Genomic DNA, 21,563 nt, shown 5'->3' on the forward strand with positions numbered 1-21,563 from the left:
CAGCGCTCCAAACATAGATCGGGAACAGTGTTAAGCACGAAGTGGAATTTGATCAGAATTTCAGGAATAATTTGATTTGTAACGAATCCTAATTTCCTCACGCTTCGTGGTAACTTATAAGATTTTTTCTAAAATGGCTGCTGCACATGTTACAAAGTGAAAGTAAGAAGCCTGGGAATGAGGGATCACCCATAATGCTGTCCTGCCAGCCATTCAGCAGATAGCCAGCCCCCGTAACGTCACAGCCCTCTAAAAAGCCTCATCCTGCCCGTTCTACACCATTTTACTGTGAACTTAGTGCAGCATCAACACATGCAGCGTCACCATAAAGTGGCTTTGGAAAACCATGGCGCTAATGTTGTGGTACAGCCTGAAGCATCTATCAGCCCACAACCCTTTTCCTGCAGTCAAGGCTCCACCATTCCAGCAGAATGTAGCTGTGTTTCCTTCCCATCATCTACTGGTTCTGATGCCCCTTCTCCTGCTCCACCTACTTCTCAAGACTCATTTCACAAGCAATTAATCAGGGAGGCGATTGTAAAAACACAACAGTATGCTTGCACTAATACAACGGTGCAGAAGCTGAACATGCTCCTAGCCAAGTTGCTTATACTACAGTCCCTCTTTTTACATGTGGTTGACTCTGCACCTTTCAGAGAACTGATGGCTTGTGCTGAGCCAAGGTGGAGAGTCCCAAGCCATTACTTATCCAAAAAGGCTGTACCAGCCCTGCACACGTATGTTCAGCAGAAAATGGGCCATTCTTGAGCCTGTGGGTGTCTGCTAAAGTTCATAGCAGCACCGCTGTGTGGAGCTGTAACTATGGTCAAAGACAATATCTTTCCTTTACGGCCTACTGGGTAAATGTGATTCCTGCCCAGTCACACCAGAAACTAGGCCAGGTGATGGCAATTAGAGATGGCCTTGCGGTTTGCCCGGCGGTTGTTTCACGGCAAACTTTGCTCATTCGCAGTTCGCCAAAAAGGCGAACATATGGTGATGTCCGCCGGCGCCATATTCTTTTGCATTGTGCAGAACTTTGACCCATGACACATCCATCAGGTGGGACAGGACAGACAATTGAGACGTTTCAGCACATGGACAAACCCCCTACCTTATAAATAAACCCGATCTGGCCGCCATTTTACATTCAGTCTTGTGCCACTGTAGGGAGAGGTTGCTGGAGCAGGGACAGACTGTTAGGCCCCCTGCACACGATCAGGATTGCGTGCGGATTTTCCGCACGGATTTGCGTGTGGAAAATCCGCACCGTAGGTCATGTCCATTGTATTCTATGAGAATTTGAAATTCTCAATGCACACGATGCGGATTTTTTCCGCGCGGATTTTGACCTGCGGTGCGGATTTTAAAATCCGCGACATGTCAATTAATTTTTTTTTTCCTTACCGGATTTTCTTCATTCACTTAGTGAAATCCGCATGCGGAAAATCCGCACCGAATTCGCACCAAATCCGCACGCAAATCCGTATGCAAATCCGCACCAATTAATGCGGATTGACCGCACAGATTTGCCTGCGAACACCTGCGGATTTCAGTGCGGATTCTCCGCACATGAATCCTGAACGTGTGCATGTACCCTTAGGGACACCAAACGCTAGCTAATAGGGATACAAAAGTCCTTTTAAGGACTGGTATAGGTGTGCTATCGATAGGTGTGACATACTGAGGGGTGTGATATACTTATAATATACTTTATAACATAGAAAGTACATTATAGTGCATTTGTATTGTGCAGCAGTTGCGTGAGGTTCAGCTGCGATACCGCAGCTACACAGAGTGACAAACACTATTGGCACAACTAATTGCAACTGGTGTGATATACCAGTTGCCCCCTAAAAAAAACAGATTGAGGCAGGGGTGTGATATACCTATAATATAATTTATATATAGTGCATGTGCAGCATTTTTGTGCGGTTCTGCTGAGATACCGCAGCTATACAGAGGGACAAACGCTATTGGATCAACTAATTTCAACTGGTATGATATACCAGTTGCCCCCCCAAAAAACTGATTGAGGCACTGATCACTTGGCTCTGACATATTTCTAAAGAGCAGAGGATCCAAAAGCACAGCACGGTGTGCAGGATGCAGGGCCGTCTTTACCGCAGGGCAAAAGGGGCAGCTGCCCCGGGCCCAGTTGCTCCTGGGGGGCCCAAGCAGCATTTTACTTGGATTTTACTTGGGCCCCCTATATTTTGTTGCCGCCGCCGCCCGCCGGCCATGTAACATCACAAAGTCACGGTCCGGACTATAGAAATAGACTGAGTGAGGAGGGGGCGGCCCGCGGCCGCTCTGCACTCCGCTCTGCTGCCTGGCCTCCTGTCTCTTTAACAGAGCAGACCAGTGGCTGCTGGAGCGTGACGCAGCTGAGCTGCCGCACAGGCAGAGAGAGGAAGGAGGCGGAGCGAGCCCCAGCCAGCAGCCACAACACACAGCCTGAGCCAGCCAAGAAACGAACAGAACTTACAGGTATTTGGTAGCCCTGGGGGGGGGGGGGGCGTCCCTGTGTGTGTGTCTGTGTGTGTGTGTGTGTCTGTCCCTTTGTGTGTGTGTCTGTCCCTTTGTGTGTGTGTGTCTGTCCCTTTGTGTGTGTGTGTGTGTGTCTGTCCCTTTGTGTGTGTGTGTCTGTCCCTTTGTGTGTGTGTCTGTCCCTTTGTGTGTGTGTGTGTGTGTCTGTCCCTTTGTGTGTGTGTGTGTGTCTGTCCCTTTGTGTGTGTGTGTGTCTGTCCCTTTGTGTGTGTGTGTGTCTGTCCCTTTGTGTGTGTGTGTGTCTGTACCTTTGTGTGTGTGTGTGTGTGTGTCTGTCCCTTTGTGTGTGTGTGTGTGTCTGTCCCTTTGTGTGTGTCTGTCCCTTTGTGTGTGTGTGTGTCTGTCCCTTTGTGTGTGTGTGTGTCTGTCCCTTTGTGTGTGTGTCCGTCCCTGTGTGTGTGTGTCTGTCCCTTTGTGTGTGTGTGTGTCTGTCCCTTTGTGTGTGTGTCTGTCCCTTTGTGTGTGTGTGTCCGTCCCTGTGTGTGTGTGTGTGTGTCTGTCCCTGTGTGTGTGTGTCCGTCCCTGTGTGTGTGTGTCCGTCCCTGTGTGTGTGTCCCTGTCCCTTTGTGTGTGTCTGTCCCTTTGTGTGTCCGTCCCTGTGTGTGTGTCCCCGTCCCTGTGTGTGTGTCCCCGTCCCTGTGTGTGTGTCTCTCCCTGTGTGTATCACCATGCCCACAGTGTTCCTATGTCTTGACGCAGCTGCTTCAGAACGTTCTGTGCGGGGCAAGAGGAAGAAGATGGAAGAGGAGGCAGCGCCAGCATGGAGTCTGTGCGATAGACACAGTGAGGCACACTAAGGACGAAGGTAACACTTCCACATGATCTACTAGTGTTATCTGTGGTTTTACATAGGACTGCAGGTAACACTACTACATTATTTAGCACTAGTGTTATCTGTGGTTTTACATAGGACTGCAGGTAACACTACCACAAGGTTAGCTCACATAGGGCGCCTGAACACCTAAGGCCGGCCCTGGCTGCGCACACCAGCGCCAAGGGATGACGTCACTGATGTAATATGCCTCTTATATGTGGAGAGCGGTGATGTCACTGATGTAATATATTACTTATAAGTGATTACATCAGTGACATCACCACTCTCCACACATAAGTAATATATTACATCAGTGACATCACTGCTGTCCACATATACCGGTAAGTAATATATTACATCAGTGACATCACCGCCCATCACATATATGTGGACAGCGGTGATGTCACTGATGTAATATAACATTATATGTGGAGAGTGTTCATGTCACTGATGCAATACAGCGCTCCAGATGGCGACCAAAATGGTCGCCAATGCGCCTTAAAATTTGCAGATGGCGACAAGACTTGTCATAGGCTACAGGCCTGAGGTCTATTTGGTAGTGAAATCCCAGCGCAGGCAGGCGTGATGATGTCATCACGCCCGCCTGTGCCAGGACGCGGTGAGGTGCGCGTGTCTGCGTTGCACCATCCCTCGCCGTACCAGCAGCTAGTGAGCGCCAGTAAAAGGAAACAGGTGAGTATAAGATTTTCGCTTTTTTTTAAGGTGTGGGAAGGCGGGATCCAGGGGGCCCAAGTAAATTCTTGCCCAGGGTCCAATCAATATTAAAGACGGCCCTGGGAGGATGGCTGGCTGCTTTCTCCCGTAGCCAAATTGTAACGCACCTGGCAATCTCCACCTCCACAGAGGCCCCTGCCGTGTCCTCTTCAGAAGTAGAAAATTCATCAGATATATTCTGGCTGGAAACATCATAATATTCTCCGTCAGAAATTTCCGAATCTGTATCTTTAATGTAACTGACCGTTTCTAGGGACCGAGGCTAATTCCGCTACAGGGATTAAGGTGAGGATCTGACTTCAGATCTCACCAAGGCAGCCATCTTTGAGAAGGTAGCGAGTGTCTCACCCTGCCGGCTGGACCGGGGGCCGCCTGAACATGGCCACAGTGGCCCCCCAAGAGGCTGGGAGGAGGCAGGAGAAAAGGCAGACTTGGCCAGCCGCTCCCAAAGGAGACTAACTGGGGAAGGTCTGGGTCTACTAACCGTGAAGGGAACTATCCTAGGCGGTCTAGGATAGGTCCCTTCACGGTTAGTAGACCCAGACCTTCCCCAGCTCTAGGATGTGAACCCAAGGCTATGAGCAAGAGCTCCCTAGGTACATCCTATCCATAGAACAGGAAACCTGAACTGAGGTGTGGAGGGGGTGTGAACCTTTTTATCTTCTCAGGTTTCCTGTCCTGGATGGGAGGTCCTTCTCGCCGCAGGGGTGCAGGAGAAAATTATATTTCATTTCAGTAATTTACTATATCAACTTACCAAAATCCTTAAAGAAAAAATCTCCTGTTCCTGTGTCTCCCCTATCACTAAACGCATCGCTGCGGTCCACCAATGCTTCCTTCACAGCATCATACCCAATCAGTACTATCGTCCGAAGATTGGCTATGTAGAGGGTATAGACAGGTCCATATTTCTCACTCAGCTGGGAAGATATAGAAAACATAAAACATTGTGCATCCTTCCTAGGGACATCAAGAACACCTTACTTAGAGGTTTTGGGAAAGGCTTTCTGGATCTCATAAAGTGGGATATGATTCCTGCACGGCCCAGTAATGTGCTATTGGGGATTTCTGAGTAAAGGGGTTAACCATTACACATTCGTTTTGGTTTTCCTTTTAGTGACCATGAGGTAAACAGTTTAAAGTGCACTTCTCTGTAGGACTCAATAGCTCCATGTATTAATGCAACCTATTAAATTCAATGTTCACCATGTAAAACTTCATTTATCCTGCAAAGGTGACACAGGCACGTTGAACACTTGCTGCTGGGTTTCCATACTTAATAGATGATTGCTAATTGTGGCAAACCCTGTGATCGGAAAGGAATCCTTCTAACAAAGTTGGATTGGTGAAAGTAGACAATCCCTTTCATTTTTTATTGGAAACTATTTTATAAAATCCACTGTTTACACATTGCTATATGGGGTACCTACAGTCCATCAAATTCCCCTGTTTTAGGCCACATGCACACGACCGTGGTGTGTTTTGCGGTCCGCAAATCGCGGATCCGCAAAACACGTATGGCGTCCGTGCACGTTCCGCAATTTGCGGAACGGCACGGACAGCCTTCAATATAAATGCCTATTCTTGTCCGCAAAGCACGGACCAGAATAGGACATGTTATATTTTTTTAGCGGGGACCACGGAACGGAGCAACGGATGCGGACAGCACACGGAGTGCTGTCCGCATCTTTTGCGGCCCCATTGAAGTGAATGGGTCCGCATCCGAGCCGCCAAAACAGCGGCTCGGATGCGGACCAAAACAACGGTCGTGTGCATGAGGCTAATTCTGTGAGTTTGTGCAGAATGGGGTGGCTCTACTAATCAATGGGGATGGGATGGTGCTCTATATCTCGGTGCGAACTCCACACACCAAAAATTGATACAAAAGGATAATACAGGAAGATATGGCACTCATATATCCGGAAGACTGCTCAAATATTTATTTTTATTATATTCAAATATTCTGCAGGTCACAAATTCTAAAAATCATACATCTAAAATCAATATACAAGATACGTAAATTGTACTAGAAATACACAATAAAAGCATTAAAACGTCACTAAATTGACGATTATTTGATGTTAAACTAGCTGAGGAATAGGGTATTCATTAAACCTATGTGCCTAGCAGCAAATGTAGTCAGGTCATCGAATAAAGGTGATCGTTCAGGCTGGATGTCGATCAGACCATCACCCTATATTCGATAACTACAAAAATTCGATAACCGCGATTCACAATATGTTCTGGTTAACAGATATAATAGTCATTCAAACCAGAATCTCGATTAGATGGTCTCCAAATATTCGGCATTAATAATCGCTATTAAACATGTTGGAATGCATTTGTATAATTTTCCCAGATAGCAGGACGTGGTTTCAGTTCGATTATTGGCTGTGAGTTACAGGTGTTGTATCGATCCAACACCATATATTCGGTCGGCTCACAAAGTCAATATTTCGTTATAGAAACACTATATCAGATTTCACAGATTAGCTTGAATAATTCGGGATTCCAGCTCTCTGGTGGCGTCCCACCTCTTTATGAGCTGTACTACTCCCTTACCTCCAAAGCGAAATAAAGCCTTTCCTCTGATCTCCGCTGTTTCAGCGTCCCTCGTGGAGGACCACTGAGGAAGAAGTCAGAATCCACAAGACTTCAAAACGCGTCTGGAAGAAATTTGGACCCTCCAATACCACCATTTCTGCGTACGCTACAGACTACCAGGATCTGCACCTCTCTCTTATCTGCTGGCTGAGAACAGATTGTCCCGTGCCTACTAAAGAACTTCCTGGAGCCATATTGTTCCACTTCACCTTAATTGGAGCAACCCAGGATTTGAGCACGAGGGACGCTGAAACAGCGGAGATCAGAGAAAAGGCTTTATTTCGCTTTGGAGGTAAGGGAGTAGTACAGCTCATAAAGAGGTGGGACGCTACCAGAGAGCTGGAATCCCGAAATATTTAAGCTAATCTGTGAAATCTGATATAGTGTTTCTATAACGAAATATTGACTTTGTGAGCCGACCGAATATATGGTGTTGGATCGATACAACACCTGTAACTCACAGCCAATAATCGAACTGAAACCACGTCCTGCTATCTGGGAAAATTATACAAATGTATTCTAACTAGGGATGAGCGAACCCGAACTGTATAGTTCGGGTTCGTACCGAATTTTGGGGTGTCCGTGACACGGACCCGAACCCGAACATTTTCGTAAAAGTCCGGGTTCGGTGTTCGGCGCTTTCTTGGCGCTTTTTGAAAGGCTGCAAAGCAGCCAATCAACAAGCGTCATACTACTTGCCCCAAGAGGCCATCACAGCCATGCCTACTATTGGCATGGCTGTGATTGGCCAGTGCAGCATGTGACCCAGCCTCTATATAAGCTTGGGTCACGTAGCGCTGCACGTCACTCTGCTGATACAAGTGTAGGGAGAGGTTGCAGCTGCGACGTTAGGGCGAGATTAGGCAGTGATTAACTCCTCCAAAAGACTTCATTCAGTGATCGATCTACAGCTGTGGATCATTGAACTGCTTCTATTCAATTGCTCAGTGTTTTTAGGCTGCCCAGAGCGTTTTTCAGTCACTTTTTTCTGGGGTGATCGGCGGCCATTTTGTGGCTTGTGGTGCGCCAGCACAAGCTACCACCAAGTGCATTTAACCATCAATAGTGTGGTTATTTTTTGCTATATCCTACATCAGGGTCAAGCTTTCATCAAGTGCATTTAACCATCAATAGTGTGGTTATTTTTTGGCCATATACTACATCAGGTGCAGGCTGAGCCTGTGTCACCCAAGTGCATTTAACCATCAATAGTGTGGTTATTTTTTGCTATATCCTACATCAGGGTCAAGCTTTCATCAAGTGCATTTAACCATCAATAGTGTGGTTATTTTTTGGCCATATACTACATCAGGGGCAAGTTGAGCCTGTCACCCAGCGCCTAAAAAATAGGCCTGACATTTATATTCATCCAAATCAGTACAGTTTTAGCTGGTCAAGTTATTTTTTGTGACCGTCAAAGCACAGTTTTTGTTCTGGGTTGAAAAACAATTCCCAAATTTGCAATTCTCAAAATTAGTGGTTTCTGCTGTATCAGGCCTACTTTAAATCTATCCCTAAAAGGGTATATTAGATTCAAGGTGCTGATAGGGTCATTCTGAAAAATTTAACACACACGCTACAGTGCAGATCCAAGTCTAATTCTGTGATTAAATGTATACCTGTCACACAGCGCCTAAATAATAAGCCTCAAATTTATATTCAGCTAAATCTGTCATTACTGGTGTGCCTGTATTAGTGTAATACGGTACCTAAATAGATAGCCAGATAGTGTTAGGTGTCTGTAAAAAAAGGCCTGAATTTTAATTCAATACATTGGCCCGAATAATATTTTTCTTATTGTGGTGAACGGTAACAATGAGGAAAACATCTAGTAAGGGACGCAGACGCGGACGTGGACATGGTCGTGGTGGTGTTAGTGGACCCTCTGGTGCTGGGAGAGGACGTGGCCGTTCTGCCACAGCCACACGTCCTAGTGAACCAACTACCCCAGGTCCCAGTAGCCGCCAGAATTTACAGCCATATTTGGTGGGGCCCAATGCCGTTCTAAGGATGGTAAGGCCTGAGCAGGTACAGGCATTAGTCAATTGGGTGGCCGACAGTGCATCCAGCACGTTCACATTATCTCCCACCCAGTCTTCTGCAGAAAGCGCACAGATGGCGCATGAAAACCAAGCCCATCAGTCTGTCACATCACCCCCATGCATATCAGGGAAACTGTCTGAGCCTCAAGTTATGCAGCAGTCTCTTATGCTGTTTGAAGACTCTGCTGCCAGGGTTTCCCAAGGGCATCCACCTAGCCCTTCCCCAGGGGTGGAAGAGATAGAATGCACTAACGCACAACCACTTATCTTTCCTGATAATGAGGACATGGGAATACCACCTCAGTACGTCTCTGATGATGACGAAACACAGGTGCCAACTGCTGCGTCTTTCTGCAGTGTGCAGACTAAACAGGAGGTCAGGGATCAAGACTGGGTGGAAGACGATGCAGGGGACGATGAGGTCCTAGACCCCACATGGAATGAAGGTCGTGCCACTGACTTTCACAGTTCAGAGGAAGAGGCAGTGGTGAGACCGAGCCAACAGCGTAGCAAAAGAGGGAGCAGTGGGCAAAATCAGAACACCCGCCGCCAAGAGACTCCGCCTGCTACTGACCGCCGCCATCTGGGACCGAGCACCCCAAAGGCAGCTTCAAGGAGTTCCCTGGCATGGCACTTCTTCAAACAATGTGCTGACGACAAGACCCGAGTGGTTTGCACGCTGTGCCATCAGAGCCTGAAGCGAGGCATTAACGTTCTGAACCTTAGCACAACCTGCACGACCAGGCACCTGCATGCAAAGCATGAACTGCAGTGGAGTAAACACCTTAAAAACAAGGAAGTCACTCAGGCTCCCCCTGCAACCTCTTCTGCTGCTGCCGCCTCGGCCTCTTCTGCTGCTGCCGCCGCCTCGGCCTCTTCCTCCGCCTCTGGAGGGATGTTGGCACCTGCCGCCCAGCAAACATGGGATGTACCACCAACACCACCACCTGCGTCACCAAGCATCTCAACCATGTCACACGGCAGCGTTCAGCTCTCCATCTCACAAACATTTGAGAGAAAGCGTAAATTCCCACCTAGCCACCCTCGATCCCTGGCCCTGAATGCCAGCATTTCTAAACTACTGGCCTATGAAATGCTGTCATTTAGGCTGGTGGACACACACAGCTTCAAACAGCTCATGTCGCTTGCTGTCCCACAGTATGTTGTTCCCAGCCGGCACTACTTCTCCAAGAGAGCCGTGCCTTCCCTGCACAACCAAGTATCCGATAAAATCAAGTGTGCACTGCGCAACGCCATCTGTGGCAAGATCCACCTAACCACAGATACGTGGACCAGTAAGCACGGCCAGGGTCGCTATATCTCCCTAACTGCACACTGGGTTAATGTAGTGGCGGCTGGGCCCCAGGCGGAGAGCTGTTTGGTGCACGTCCTTCCGCCGCCAAGGATCGCAGGGCAACATTCTTTGCCTCCTGTCTCCTACTCAGCTTCCTCCTCCTCTTCTTCCACCTGCTCATCCAGTCAGCCACACACCTTCACCACCAACTTCAGCACAGCCCGGGATAAACGTCAGCAGGCCATTCTGAAACTCATATGTTTGGGGGACAGGCCCCACACCGCACAGGAGTTGTGGCGGGGTATAGAACAACAGACCGACGAGTGGTTGCTGCCGGTGAGCCTCCAGCCTGGCCTGGTGGTGTGCGATAATGGGCGAAATCTCGTTGCAGCTCTGGTACTAGCCGGTTTGACGCACATCCCTTGCCTGGCGCATGTGCTGAATTTGGTGGTGCAGAAGTTCATTCACAACTACCCCGACATGTCAGAGCTGCTGCATAAAGTGCGGGCCGTCTGTTCGCGCTTCCGACGTTCACACCCTGCCGCTGCTCGCCTGTCTGCGCTACAGCGTAACTTCGGCCTTCCCGCTCACCGCCTCATATGCGACGTGCCCACCAGGTGGAACTCTACCTTGCACATGCTGGACAGACTGTGCGAGCAGAAGCAGGCCATAGTGGAGTTTCAGCTGCAGCACGCACGGGTCAGTCGCACTGCGGATCAGCCCCACTTTACCACCAATGACTGGGCCTCCATGCGAGACCTGTGTGCCCTGTTGCGCTGTTTCGAGTACTCCACCAACATGGCCAGTGGCGATGACGCCGTTATCAGCGTTACAATACCACTTCTATGTCTCCTTGAGAAAACACTTAGGGCGATAATGGAAGAGAAGGTGGCCCAGGAGGAAGAGGAGGAAGAGGGGTCATTTTTAGCACTTTCAGGCCAGTCTTTTCGAAGTGACTCAGAGGGAGGTTTTTTGCAACAGCAGAGGCCAGGTACAAATGTGGCCAGACAGGGCCCACTACTGGAGGACGAGGAGGACGAGGATGAGGAGGAGGTGGAGGAGGATGAGGATGAAGCAGGTTCACAGCGGGCTGGCACCCAACGCAGCTCGGGCCCATCACTGGTGCGTGGCTGGGGGGAAACACAGGACGATGACGATACGCCTCCCACAGAGGACAGCTTGTCCTTACCTCTGGGCAGCCTGGCACACATGAGCGACTACATGCTGCAGTGCCTGCGCAACGACAGCAGAGTTGCCCACATTTTAACGTGTGCGGACTACTGGGTTGCCACCCTGCTGGATCCCTGGTACAAAGACAATGTGCCCACCTTACTTCCTACACTGGAGCGTGATAGGAAGATGCGCGAGTACAAGCGCATGTTGGTAGACGCGCTACTGAGAGCATTCCCAAATGTCACAGGGGAACCAGTGGAAGCCCAAGGCGAAGGCAGACGAGGAGCAAGAGGTCGCCAACGCAGCTGTGTCATGGCCAGCTCCTCTGAGGGCAGGGTTAGCATGGCAGAGATGTGGAAAAGTTTTGTCACCACGCCACAGCTAACTGCACCACCACCTGATACGGAACGTGTTAGCAGGAGGCAACATTTCAATAACATGGTGGAACAGTACCTGTGCACACCCCTCCACGTACTGACTGAGGGTTTGGCCCCATTCAACTTCTGGGTCTCCAAATTGTCCACGTGGCCAGAGCTAGCCTTTTATGCCTTGGAGGTGCTGGCCTGTCCGGCGGCCAGCGTTTTGTCTGAACGTGTATTCAGCACGGCAGGGGGCGTCATTACAGACAAACGCAGCCGCCTGTCTACAGCCAATGTGGACAAGCTGACGTTCATAAAAATGAACCAGGCATGGATCCCACAGGACCTGTCCATCCCTTGTGCAGATTAGACATTAACTACCTCCCCTTAACAATATATTATTGTACTCCAGGGCACTTCCTCATTCAATCCTATTTTTATTTTCATTTTACCATTATATTGCGGGGCAACCCAAAGTTGAATGAACCTCTCCTCTGTCTGGGTGCCGGGGCCTAAATATGTGACAGTGGCCTGTTCCAGTGGTGGGTGACGTGAAGCCTGATTCTCTGCTATAACATGAAGACTGATTCTGTGCTGACATGAAGCCAGATTCTCTGTTACGGGACCTCTCTCCTCTGCCTGGGTGCCTGGGCCTAAATATGTGACAGTGGCCTGTTCCAGTGGTGGGTGACGTGAAGCCTGATTCTCTGCTATGACATGAAAACTGATTCTCTGCTGACATGAAGCCAGATTCTCTGTTACGGGACCTCTCTCCTCTGCCTGGGTGCCTGGGCCTAAATATGTGACAGTGGCCTGTTCCAGTGGTGGGTGACGTGAAGCCTGATTCTCTGCTATGACATGAAGACTGATTCTCTGCTGACATGAAGCCAGATTCTCTGTTACGGGACCTCTCTCCTCTGCCTGGGTGCCTGGGCCTAAATATGTGACAGTGGCCTGTTCCAGTGGTGGGTGATGTGAAGCCTGATTCTCTGCTATGACATGAAGACTGATTCTCTGCTGACATGAAGCCAGATTCTCTGTTACGGGACCTCTCTCCTCTGCCTGGGTGCCTGGGTCTAAATATGTGACAGTGGCCTGTTCCAGTGGTGGGTGACATGAAGCCTGATTCTCTGCTATGACATGAAGACTGATTCTGTGCTGACATGAAGCCAGATTCTCTGTTACGGGACCTCTCTCCTCTGTCTGGGTGCCGGGGCCTAAATATGTGACAGTGGCCTGTTCCAGTGGTGGGTGACGTGAAGCCTGATTCTCTGCTATGACATGAAGACTGATTCTGTGCTGACATGAAGCCAGATTCTCTGTTACGGGACCTCTCTCCTCTGTCTGGGTGCCGGGGCCTAAATATGTGACAGTGGCCTGTTCCAGTGGTGGGTGACGTGAAGCCTGATTCTCTGCTATGACATGAAGACTGATTCTCTGCTGACATGAAGCCAGATTCTCTGCTATGGCATGAAGAGACTGATTCTCTGCTGATGTGAAGCCAGATTCTCTGCTATGGGACCTCTGTCCAATTGATATTGGTTAATTTTTATTTTTTTTATTTTTATTTTAATTCATTTCCCTATCCACATTTGTTTGCATGGGATTTACCTACATGTTGCTGCCTTTTGCAGCCCTCTAGCTCTTTCCTAGGCTGTTTTACAGCCTTTTTAGTGCCGAAAAGTTCGGGTCCCCATTGACTTCAATGGGGTTCGGGTTCGGGACGAAGCTCGGGTCGGGTTCGGATCCCGAACCCGAACATTTCCGGGAAGTTCGGCCGAACTTCTCGAACCCGAACATCCAGGTGTTCGCTCAACTCTAATTCTAACATGTTAGCGATTATTAATGCCGAATATTTGGAGACCATCTAATCGAGATTCTGGTTTGAATGACTATTATATCTGTTAAGCAGAACATATTGTGAATCACGGTTATCGAATTTTTGTGGTTATCAAATATAGGGTGATGGTCTGATCAACATCCAGCCTGAACGATCACCTTTATTCGATGACCTGACTACATTTGCTGCTAGGCACATAATTCTGTGAGTTTGTCTGCAGAATACAGGCTGCTGTTTATAGCTTTATGAGCAGCACTTGCAGACTTTCATAAAATATCCTGTATATAATAATGGATTTATAATGCAGTTGTTGGGAATATGGGCTCCCTAAGTTTCTCCTTGTCTATTACTTTAATACTCTGCATTGGGAGCTTGTTCAACATATTTACTTCATAGTGATTCTTATAGATAGCAAATAAGTGTACATACCTTAACTAAAGACTGTGGTAGTTCTGAGGGGCTTAGCTGAAGGATATTCCCCAAGCCTGGTAGAGGTGTAGGTCCTGGGGGTAGGTTCTTCAGTTTGATCCTACTCCACCATTTAATGAGATAAATTAGGAGGGTGACTCCTGTAGCCAGGAGAAGTGTCGAAGCAATGTTCAGAGCCATCCTGCGCCCCAGTGAACACTGCTATGTCTGCACTATGTCCCTCTGTATTTATAGATGGCCAGGTTCAAGGCAACAAGACAGATAACATGTGATCACGGAGGACAGGTTGGGCGTGTTGGTGTACAGTTACAGCTCTATTGCATCAATATTATAAACGCTAACATTCTTACCAAGCTTATGTAAAATCACAGAGTTTTCATTCAGGGTCCATTGCTATTCTATTAGGTTTGGGTTCTTTTTCTATTTGTGCTGGAGGTTCAGCTCGAAGCAGGGGCGTACATAGAAATCACTGGGCCCCATGGCAAGAATCTGAATTGGGCCCCCTAGTGAGTGACCCATCGCACCCCTTAGGGTATGTGCACATCTACTGCAGAGGTTCCAGCAAAAGCCTCCGTTGCAGATTCTAGCTAAAACAAAGGGCAAAACAATCTTGAATGACCGCATTATTGTGAATGGGATACGGCAGTGTCAGCAGTGTTTGGCATATGCTGGATCTGGCGATTCTGGAATTCTGCTGGTATGCTGGAACAGAATACCAAAATCTGATGGCAAGTGATTACCTAGCCTTACCCAATGAATTGTGCCCGCTGCTGCTACTTCTTATATTGTGTGTCATCCTTCTCCATGGACTGTGCCTGCTCCTGCTTCACCTCCTCCCCAATGCTAACTTACCGTTTGTGCTGCGGGCATGGGGCCGATCTTCACAGCACTAGTCTGGAGTATCGACTGGTGACGGTGCGGGATCAGGTCAGGTCTGGACTGGTCAGTTAGGTCACAGTGTGACACTTGCTGGCAAAGGAACAGGACAGGGACATTTTCCAAAGTGCAGACACTGAAATCTAAAGTATTTTATCCACTCACAACTAATGTTTTTCTGACTGCTGCAGAACCTCCTAATACACACCTCAGCTGCTGCAGAACCTCCTAATACACACCTCAGCTGATGCAGAACTTCCTAATACACACCTCAGCTGCTGCAGAACCTCCTAATACACACCTCAGCTGATGCAGAACTTCCTAATACACACCTCAGCTGCTGCAGAACCTCCTAATACACACCTCAGCTGCTGCAGAACTTCCTAATACACACCTCAGCTGATGCAGAACTTCCTAATACACACCTCAGCTGATGCAGAACTTCCTAATACACACCTCAGCTGATGCAGAACCTCATAATACACACCTCAGCTGCTGCAGAACTTTATAATACACACCTCAGCTGCTGCAGAACCTCCTAATCCGATGCTAGAGAACATAAAAGGCTTTGACCACATCTGTGTTGGTACCTCATTCGCAGATCAGGTCATAAATGCTGGACACAATTTTCTTGCCTGGCAGATGGAAAACCGTCAGATCTCATCATGGTCAGCGGGATCCGTCGGATGTTGTCATCCATGAAGTGCCAGATCAGGAACTGCAGTGATTTTTGTTGATTTGCTCCTATGACGGCAGAACAGCGACCGTCACCAGCACAGATGTGAACAAAGCCTCATACACACCTCAGCAGCTGCAGAACATTATAATAGTGACAAGGTAACTATAAGTCTCATCATCACCAGTTTGTTATTATTGGAAATTAGGGAGCAACACAGGGAGAGGTAAAATGGAGAGAACTACAACTCCCAGCATATCCAGGCTGTTATTATTGGATACAAGTAGATATTACACAGAGAGAGTATAAGGCCGGGTTCACATCACCGTTTAGTTTTCCGTTCTTCTGATCAGATGAACAGAAAAATAAAGAAAAAATGGATCCTGTAATTTAAGCATCAATTCTGCTCAGTTGGCATCCGTTTATGCCATTTGTGTTAGAGATCCGTTATTTTAGATGGAAAAATGTCCTGCACGCAAAATGGAAAACTAAACGGTGATGTGAGCCTAAGAAGAGAGAACTACAACTCCCAGCATGTCCAGATTATTATAGGACATCATTTAGTTGTACTAGGTGAGAGCTTTAAAAATAAATAACTATAACCTCCAGTATGGCCAGACTAATTATGGGGCATCAGTATACATTACAGAGAGGGGGTATAAGAGGAGAGAACTACAACTCCCAGCATTGCCAAACTGTAATAGGGCATATGTTTAAATTACATGGAGAGGGATATAATAGGATAGAACTAAAACTCCCGGCTATTCTAGGATGTTATGGGTTATCCCAGAACACCACTAACCTCTCCTCTAGGCACCATACAGAATCTCCGCCCCCTCCCAGGGATATGCCACAGGTCTTTCACCAGTCCTCTGCACTGGTCACATGATGATGACATCACCAAAGGTCCTTTAGACTTCTGCTGCTCTGCTATTCGTTGGCTTCCTGCACTGGTCACATGGTTGATGACATCACGAAAGGTCCTTCTCCACCTCTTACATTCTCAGGTAGCCATACAAATGTAATTAGTAGGCGGGGCCTATCCTCCACTGCAGGCGTTGCTTTTAGAATCACTGCACACTTCACTTATTTGAGCAGTCACGGGGACAAAACTAACCAAATAACTCAAGTATGAACTCAGCCTTACAGGTCGATGTTAATGACAAGAAGAAGCGCACTCCTTTTACACCGCCAACAGCAGATTTCACATAGATGTCTACAGAACCTGTTCTATTAAATCCTTATAAAAGTAGAGCCCTCCGACAGAGTGGAGAGGGTGTCAGCAGTAAGTTTGTGTTGACATCACTGATTATTTTGCCCTTCATCTGATCCGTCAGAACAATAACCCCCAAAAAACGGATCCTGTCTGTTGAGCATCCACCTTCACTCGGTCAGCATTTGGTCAGTAATCCATCAGTATTGCTAATGCCAAAAAAAAAAAAAGGAGTGGATCTAAAACAGCTGACACATGATTGTAATATTTTCATGTCTTCTGTGTTTTGTACACACTCCTGCTATTGGCTACCAAATCACAAGTCATTTTTTTATTTTTTTGGAACGGGGGAGAAAAAAAATGTTTATTTCACAAACAGAACACAGCAAGCACAGAAGGGGAAAAACCACAAGATTTAAAAGACAAACTGAAAACAAAATGTAACGGTCGCGTACACACACACACAGGGCTGCGCTCCACTGCGCTCCACCCTTACCCCCGGCCCTGCCTACTTGCCTAGCGAGTCCTAATGACAGGGGACAACTGGACGGCAATCCCTAACTTGGAAAAAGTTCAGGGATGACAGACAGACAAACAACAGGACGTTAACGGACCGAGTCAATACCAGGAAAGCTACAAAGTACAAAGGGAGCAAGCAGAGAATTGTCAGGAGAAGCCGGGGTCATAAATACCAGGAGAGAAGCAAAGTACACAAGGAGCAGGTAGAGGATCGTCAGGAATTCAGCAGGAGGTAAGTACGCCAGTAAAGACCAAATCACAGGTGGAACCTAAATTAACAGGCAACCTGTGGCCAGCAGGCTGCCTGTCTTTATAGTGGGGAGTGAGGGTCATGTGACGTGGCCAGCGTCACATGACCGACAGACCAACCAGTCGAGCACCGAGTGATCAGCTCGGCGCTCAAGGCAGACTTAGGAGCAGGGAGCCACCCAGCTAGTAACACCACCCTGGGAATGAGGTCAAACACACATCCTCATTCCCAAAGCTAAGCAACAGGTCTGCGGGTAATTGGGGACCGAGTGCACCTTCGGAACCCCGTTACACAAAAGTGCTTAATCAACAACAATGGATTGATGACCAGTGTCGGGGTGACCACGATGGTAAGACATATTGATCATGAAATGTATGGGGTTATGGCTGATAACTGGAGGACAGTCCAGCAAACAAGCCGACTACAGCTCATTCCTACTGTGCAGGCTACACAATCACAGCTGGAAGGTAACTGATCGGTACAGGCAACACCCGGAAATCTTCATAAATAAGCCTTAGTATGTGCAGGTCTCATAGCCGCTGTAACAGAATGGTAAGAAGCGGTATAACATGTATTAATCACTGCAGGATCATGTCTAAGATATGTAAGGCATCCGGGGTGTCCCGAACATTGCAGACAAGGTGCGAGATGAGTCGTCCATGTGTTCAATACTGGATGTTATTGATGGCCAGCTCCGTGATGAATCCCAGCTCTCGGATTAGGTAGTCCTTACTGAGGAACTTCACTTTTCCTTCACAATGCGCTGATGCCACAGATGCCGTCACCTTGACGAGCTGGGTTGCTGATAAGTGGATTCAAAAGTATCTGAAGAAATGCGAGAAAAGACATTGGAATAAATTGTCCACTTCCTCCAACGTGACCTCGTCCTTTGATTTATTAATATCATTCCATAAAGTCTTGAAGTCCTCTGCGTGGATGACATAATAAATGTCCATGTAAGTTTTGACGGGCACAGAGAAAACAAGCTCTGTGGCCGACACTGATCCAGACGTCATAGGTCATACCACATTGCTGCTAGCCACGTAAGGTCCTGAGAACTGATCATCAGCTTACTGAAACAACAGTCAAAGTTTCTTTGGAACCACATCCCTACGATAGCCGTGAGCACCTCAGAGCCGTCATACAGGAAGAGCGGGAGGCAAGTAAATGTCTTTGGTAACACCTCCAATAGATCGTCCTCTGTGTACATCCCGCAGAACCAACCTGTCCACACAATCCAGTCCTCTGTGCTTGCCTTGGTGAGTGGAGGCTTGGATGAAATTTGTATGAGTACAGCCACTGAATGTCCTTTCCTTTGAGTCCAGGTAAACAGGAAAATTTGGCTTTTAGGTTCCGCTCTGAGCCCACTTCAATGGCAAGACTCTTCTGCTTTTCGGCAGCTATGTGGGCAGTGAGGTGCTTGGAATACTCTTTCAGTCTGGTGTATGAGAAATTATACATTGGTGTCACACTGTACAGAGTCCATTGTTTTTGAAGGAGCAAAGCAGCCCGTGCCGGATCAAGAGTTTCCTCCAAGGGAGTGCACTGTGGGATTTTTCTTTTAGACAAGCTTCGCAATACAGACCATCGACGTGCAGAGGTCAAGCTTCCGGGAGGATACCTCGAGCTGTGAAAAAGACTGCTCCTTTGTGCCGATGACACAATCCAGTCCTCTGTGCTTGCCTTGGTGAGTGGAGGCTTGGATGAAATTTGTATGAGTACAGCCACTGAATGTCCTTTCCTTTGAGTCCAGGTAAACAGGAAAATTTGGCTTTTAGGTTCCGCTCTGAGCCCACTTCAATGGCAAGACTCTTCTGCTTTTCGGCAGCTATGTGGGCAGTGAGGTGCTTGGAATACTCTTTCAGTCTGGTGTATGAGAAATTATACATTGGTGTCACACTGTACAGAGTCCATTGTTTTTGAAGGAGCAAAGCAGCCCGTGCCGGATCAAGAGTTTCCTCCAAGGGAGTGCACTGTGGGATTTTTCTTTTAGACAAGCTTCGCAATACAGACCATCGACGTGCAGAGGTCAAGCTTCCGGGAGGATACCTCGAGCTGTGAAAAAGACTGCTCCTTTGTGCCGATGACCTACTTCTAATGGGTTAACACCCCATTGGTAGGTGTTTGCATATTCTTATGATAAATGATGTTCCCGTTCACTGACTGTAAACAGAGATCTTGACATACAAATGTATCAAACTCTGCCGCCATCTTTCTAGGCACCACGTCTCTAGTCCCCTGACCAGCCAGATCTACCTGCATCTGTTCTAGGACATGCAGGGCCGTCTTTACCGCAGGGCAAAAGGGGCAGCTGCCCCGGGCCCAGTTGCTTCTGGGGGGCCCAAGCAGCATTTTACTTGGATTTTACTTGGGCCCCCTATATTTTGTTGCCGCCGCCGCCCGCCGGCCCTGTAACATAACAAAGTCTTGGTCCGGACTATAGAAAGAGAGAGTGAGGAGGGGGCGGGGCCCGGGGCCGCTCTGCGCTCCGCTCTGCTGCCTGGCCTGCCTGTCTCTTTAACAGAGCAGACCAGTGGCTGCTGGAGCATGACGCAGCTGCCGCACAGGCAGAGAGAAGAAGGAGGCGGAGCCCCAGCCGGCAGCCACAACAGACACAGCCTGAGCCAGCCAAGCAACTAACAGAACTTACAGGTATGTGGTAGCCATGGGGGGGGGGGCTCATATAGGACAGGGGGGGCTCATATAGGACAGGGGGGGGCTCATATAGCCTATATGAGCCCCCCCCTGTCCTATATGAGCCCCCCCCTGTCCTATATGATATAGGACAGGGGGGGGCTCATATAGCACAGGGTGGGGGGGCTCATATAGGACAGGGGGAGGGGCTCATATAGGACAGGGGGGGCTCATATAGGACAGGGGGGGCTCATATAGGACAGGGGGGGCTCATATAGGACGGGGGGGCTCATATAGGACAGGGGGGGCTCATATAGGACAGGGGGGGCTCATATAGGACAGGGGGGCTCATATAGGACAGGGGGGCTCATATAGGACAGGGGGGGGCTCATATAGGACAGGGGGACAGTGTGTGCTTTCCTGCTACTACATCAACCCCCCCCCAGGGATCTTGGGGGCATTAAGGGTTGGACTTTAACTCCTTGCTGTTGCTGTTGAGTGTGCCAGTGTGTGTGTCCGTCCCTGTGTGTGTGACTGTCCGTCCCTGTGTGTGTGTGTCCGTCCCTGTGTGTGTGTGTCCGTCCCTGTGTGTGTGTGTGTGTCCGTCTCTGTGTGTGTGTGTCTCTCCCTGTGTGTATCACCATGCCCACAGTGTTCCTATGTCTTGACGCAGCTGCTTCAGAACGTTCTGTGCGGGACAAGAGGAAGAAGATGGAAGAGGAGGCAGCGCCAGCATGGAGTCTGTGCGATAGACACAGGGAGGCACACTAAGGACGAAGGTAACACTTCCACATGATCGACACTAGTGTTATCTGTGGTTTTACATAGGACTGCAGGTAACACTACTACATTATTTAGCACTAGTGTTATCTGTGGTTTTACATAGGACTGCAGGTAACACTACCACAAGGTTAGCTCGCACAGGGCGCCTGAACACCTAAGGCCGGCGCTGGCTGCGCACCCCAGCGCCAAGGGATGACATCACTGATGTAATATGCCTCTTATATGTGGAGAGCGGTGATGTCACAGATGTAATATATCACCTATATATGGACAGCGGTGATGTCACTGATGTAATATATTACTTATAAGTGACATATTACATCAGTGATATCACCACTCTCCACACATAAGTAATATATTACATCAGTGACATCACTGCTGTCCACATATACCGGTAAGTAATATATTACATCAGTGACATCACCGCTCATCACATATATGTGGAGAGCGGTGATGTCACTGATGTAATATATCGCCTATATGTGGACAGCGGTAATGTCACTGATGTAATATATCACTTATATGTGGAGAGCGGTGATGTCACTGATGTAAAATATCACTTATATGTGGAGAGCGGTGATGTCACTGATGTAATATATCATTATATGTGGAGAGTGTTCATGTCACTGATGCAATACAGCGCTCCAGATGGCGAGCAAAATGGTCGCCAATGTGCCTTAAAATTTGCAGATGGCGACAAGACTTGTCATAGACTACAGGCCTGAGGTCTATTTGGTAGTGAAATTCCAGCGCAGGCAGGCGTGATGATGTC

At 48.2% G+C, this 21,563-nt stretch overlaps 1 protein-coding gene and 1 pseudogene across 1 annotated transcript in view; both read right to left on the reverse strand.

Annotated features, from left to right (window-relative positions):
• Positions 1-14,020, reverse strand: part of LOC120978129 (cytochrome P450 2G1-like) — a 35,654-nt gene extending 21,634 nt beyond the window's left edge. Inside the window, exons 1-2 of the mRNA XM_040406357.1 lie at positions 13,841-14,020; positions 4,857-5,019 (exon numbers count right to left, since the gene is read on the reverse strand). Coding sequence (XP_040262291.1) covers positions 4,857-5,019; positions 13,841-14,020 — 343 coding nt within the window. The remainder of the gene's footprint in view (positions 1-4,856; positions 5,020-13,840) is intronic.
• Positions 14,021-18,039: 4,019 nt separating this feature from the next.
• LOC121009432 lies at positions 18,040-19,504 on the reverse strand (annotated as a pseudogene).
• Positions 19,505-21,563: the final 2,059 nt, after the last annotated feature.

The sequence above is a fragment of the Bufo bufo genome, chromosome 8, assembly GCF_905171765.1.
Source record: "Bufo bufo chromosome 8, aBufBuf1.1, whole genome shotgun sequence".
NCBI lineage: Eukaryota > Metazoa > Chordata > Amphibia > Anura > Bufonidae > Bufo > Bufo bufo.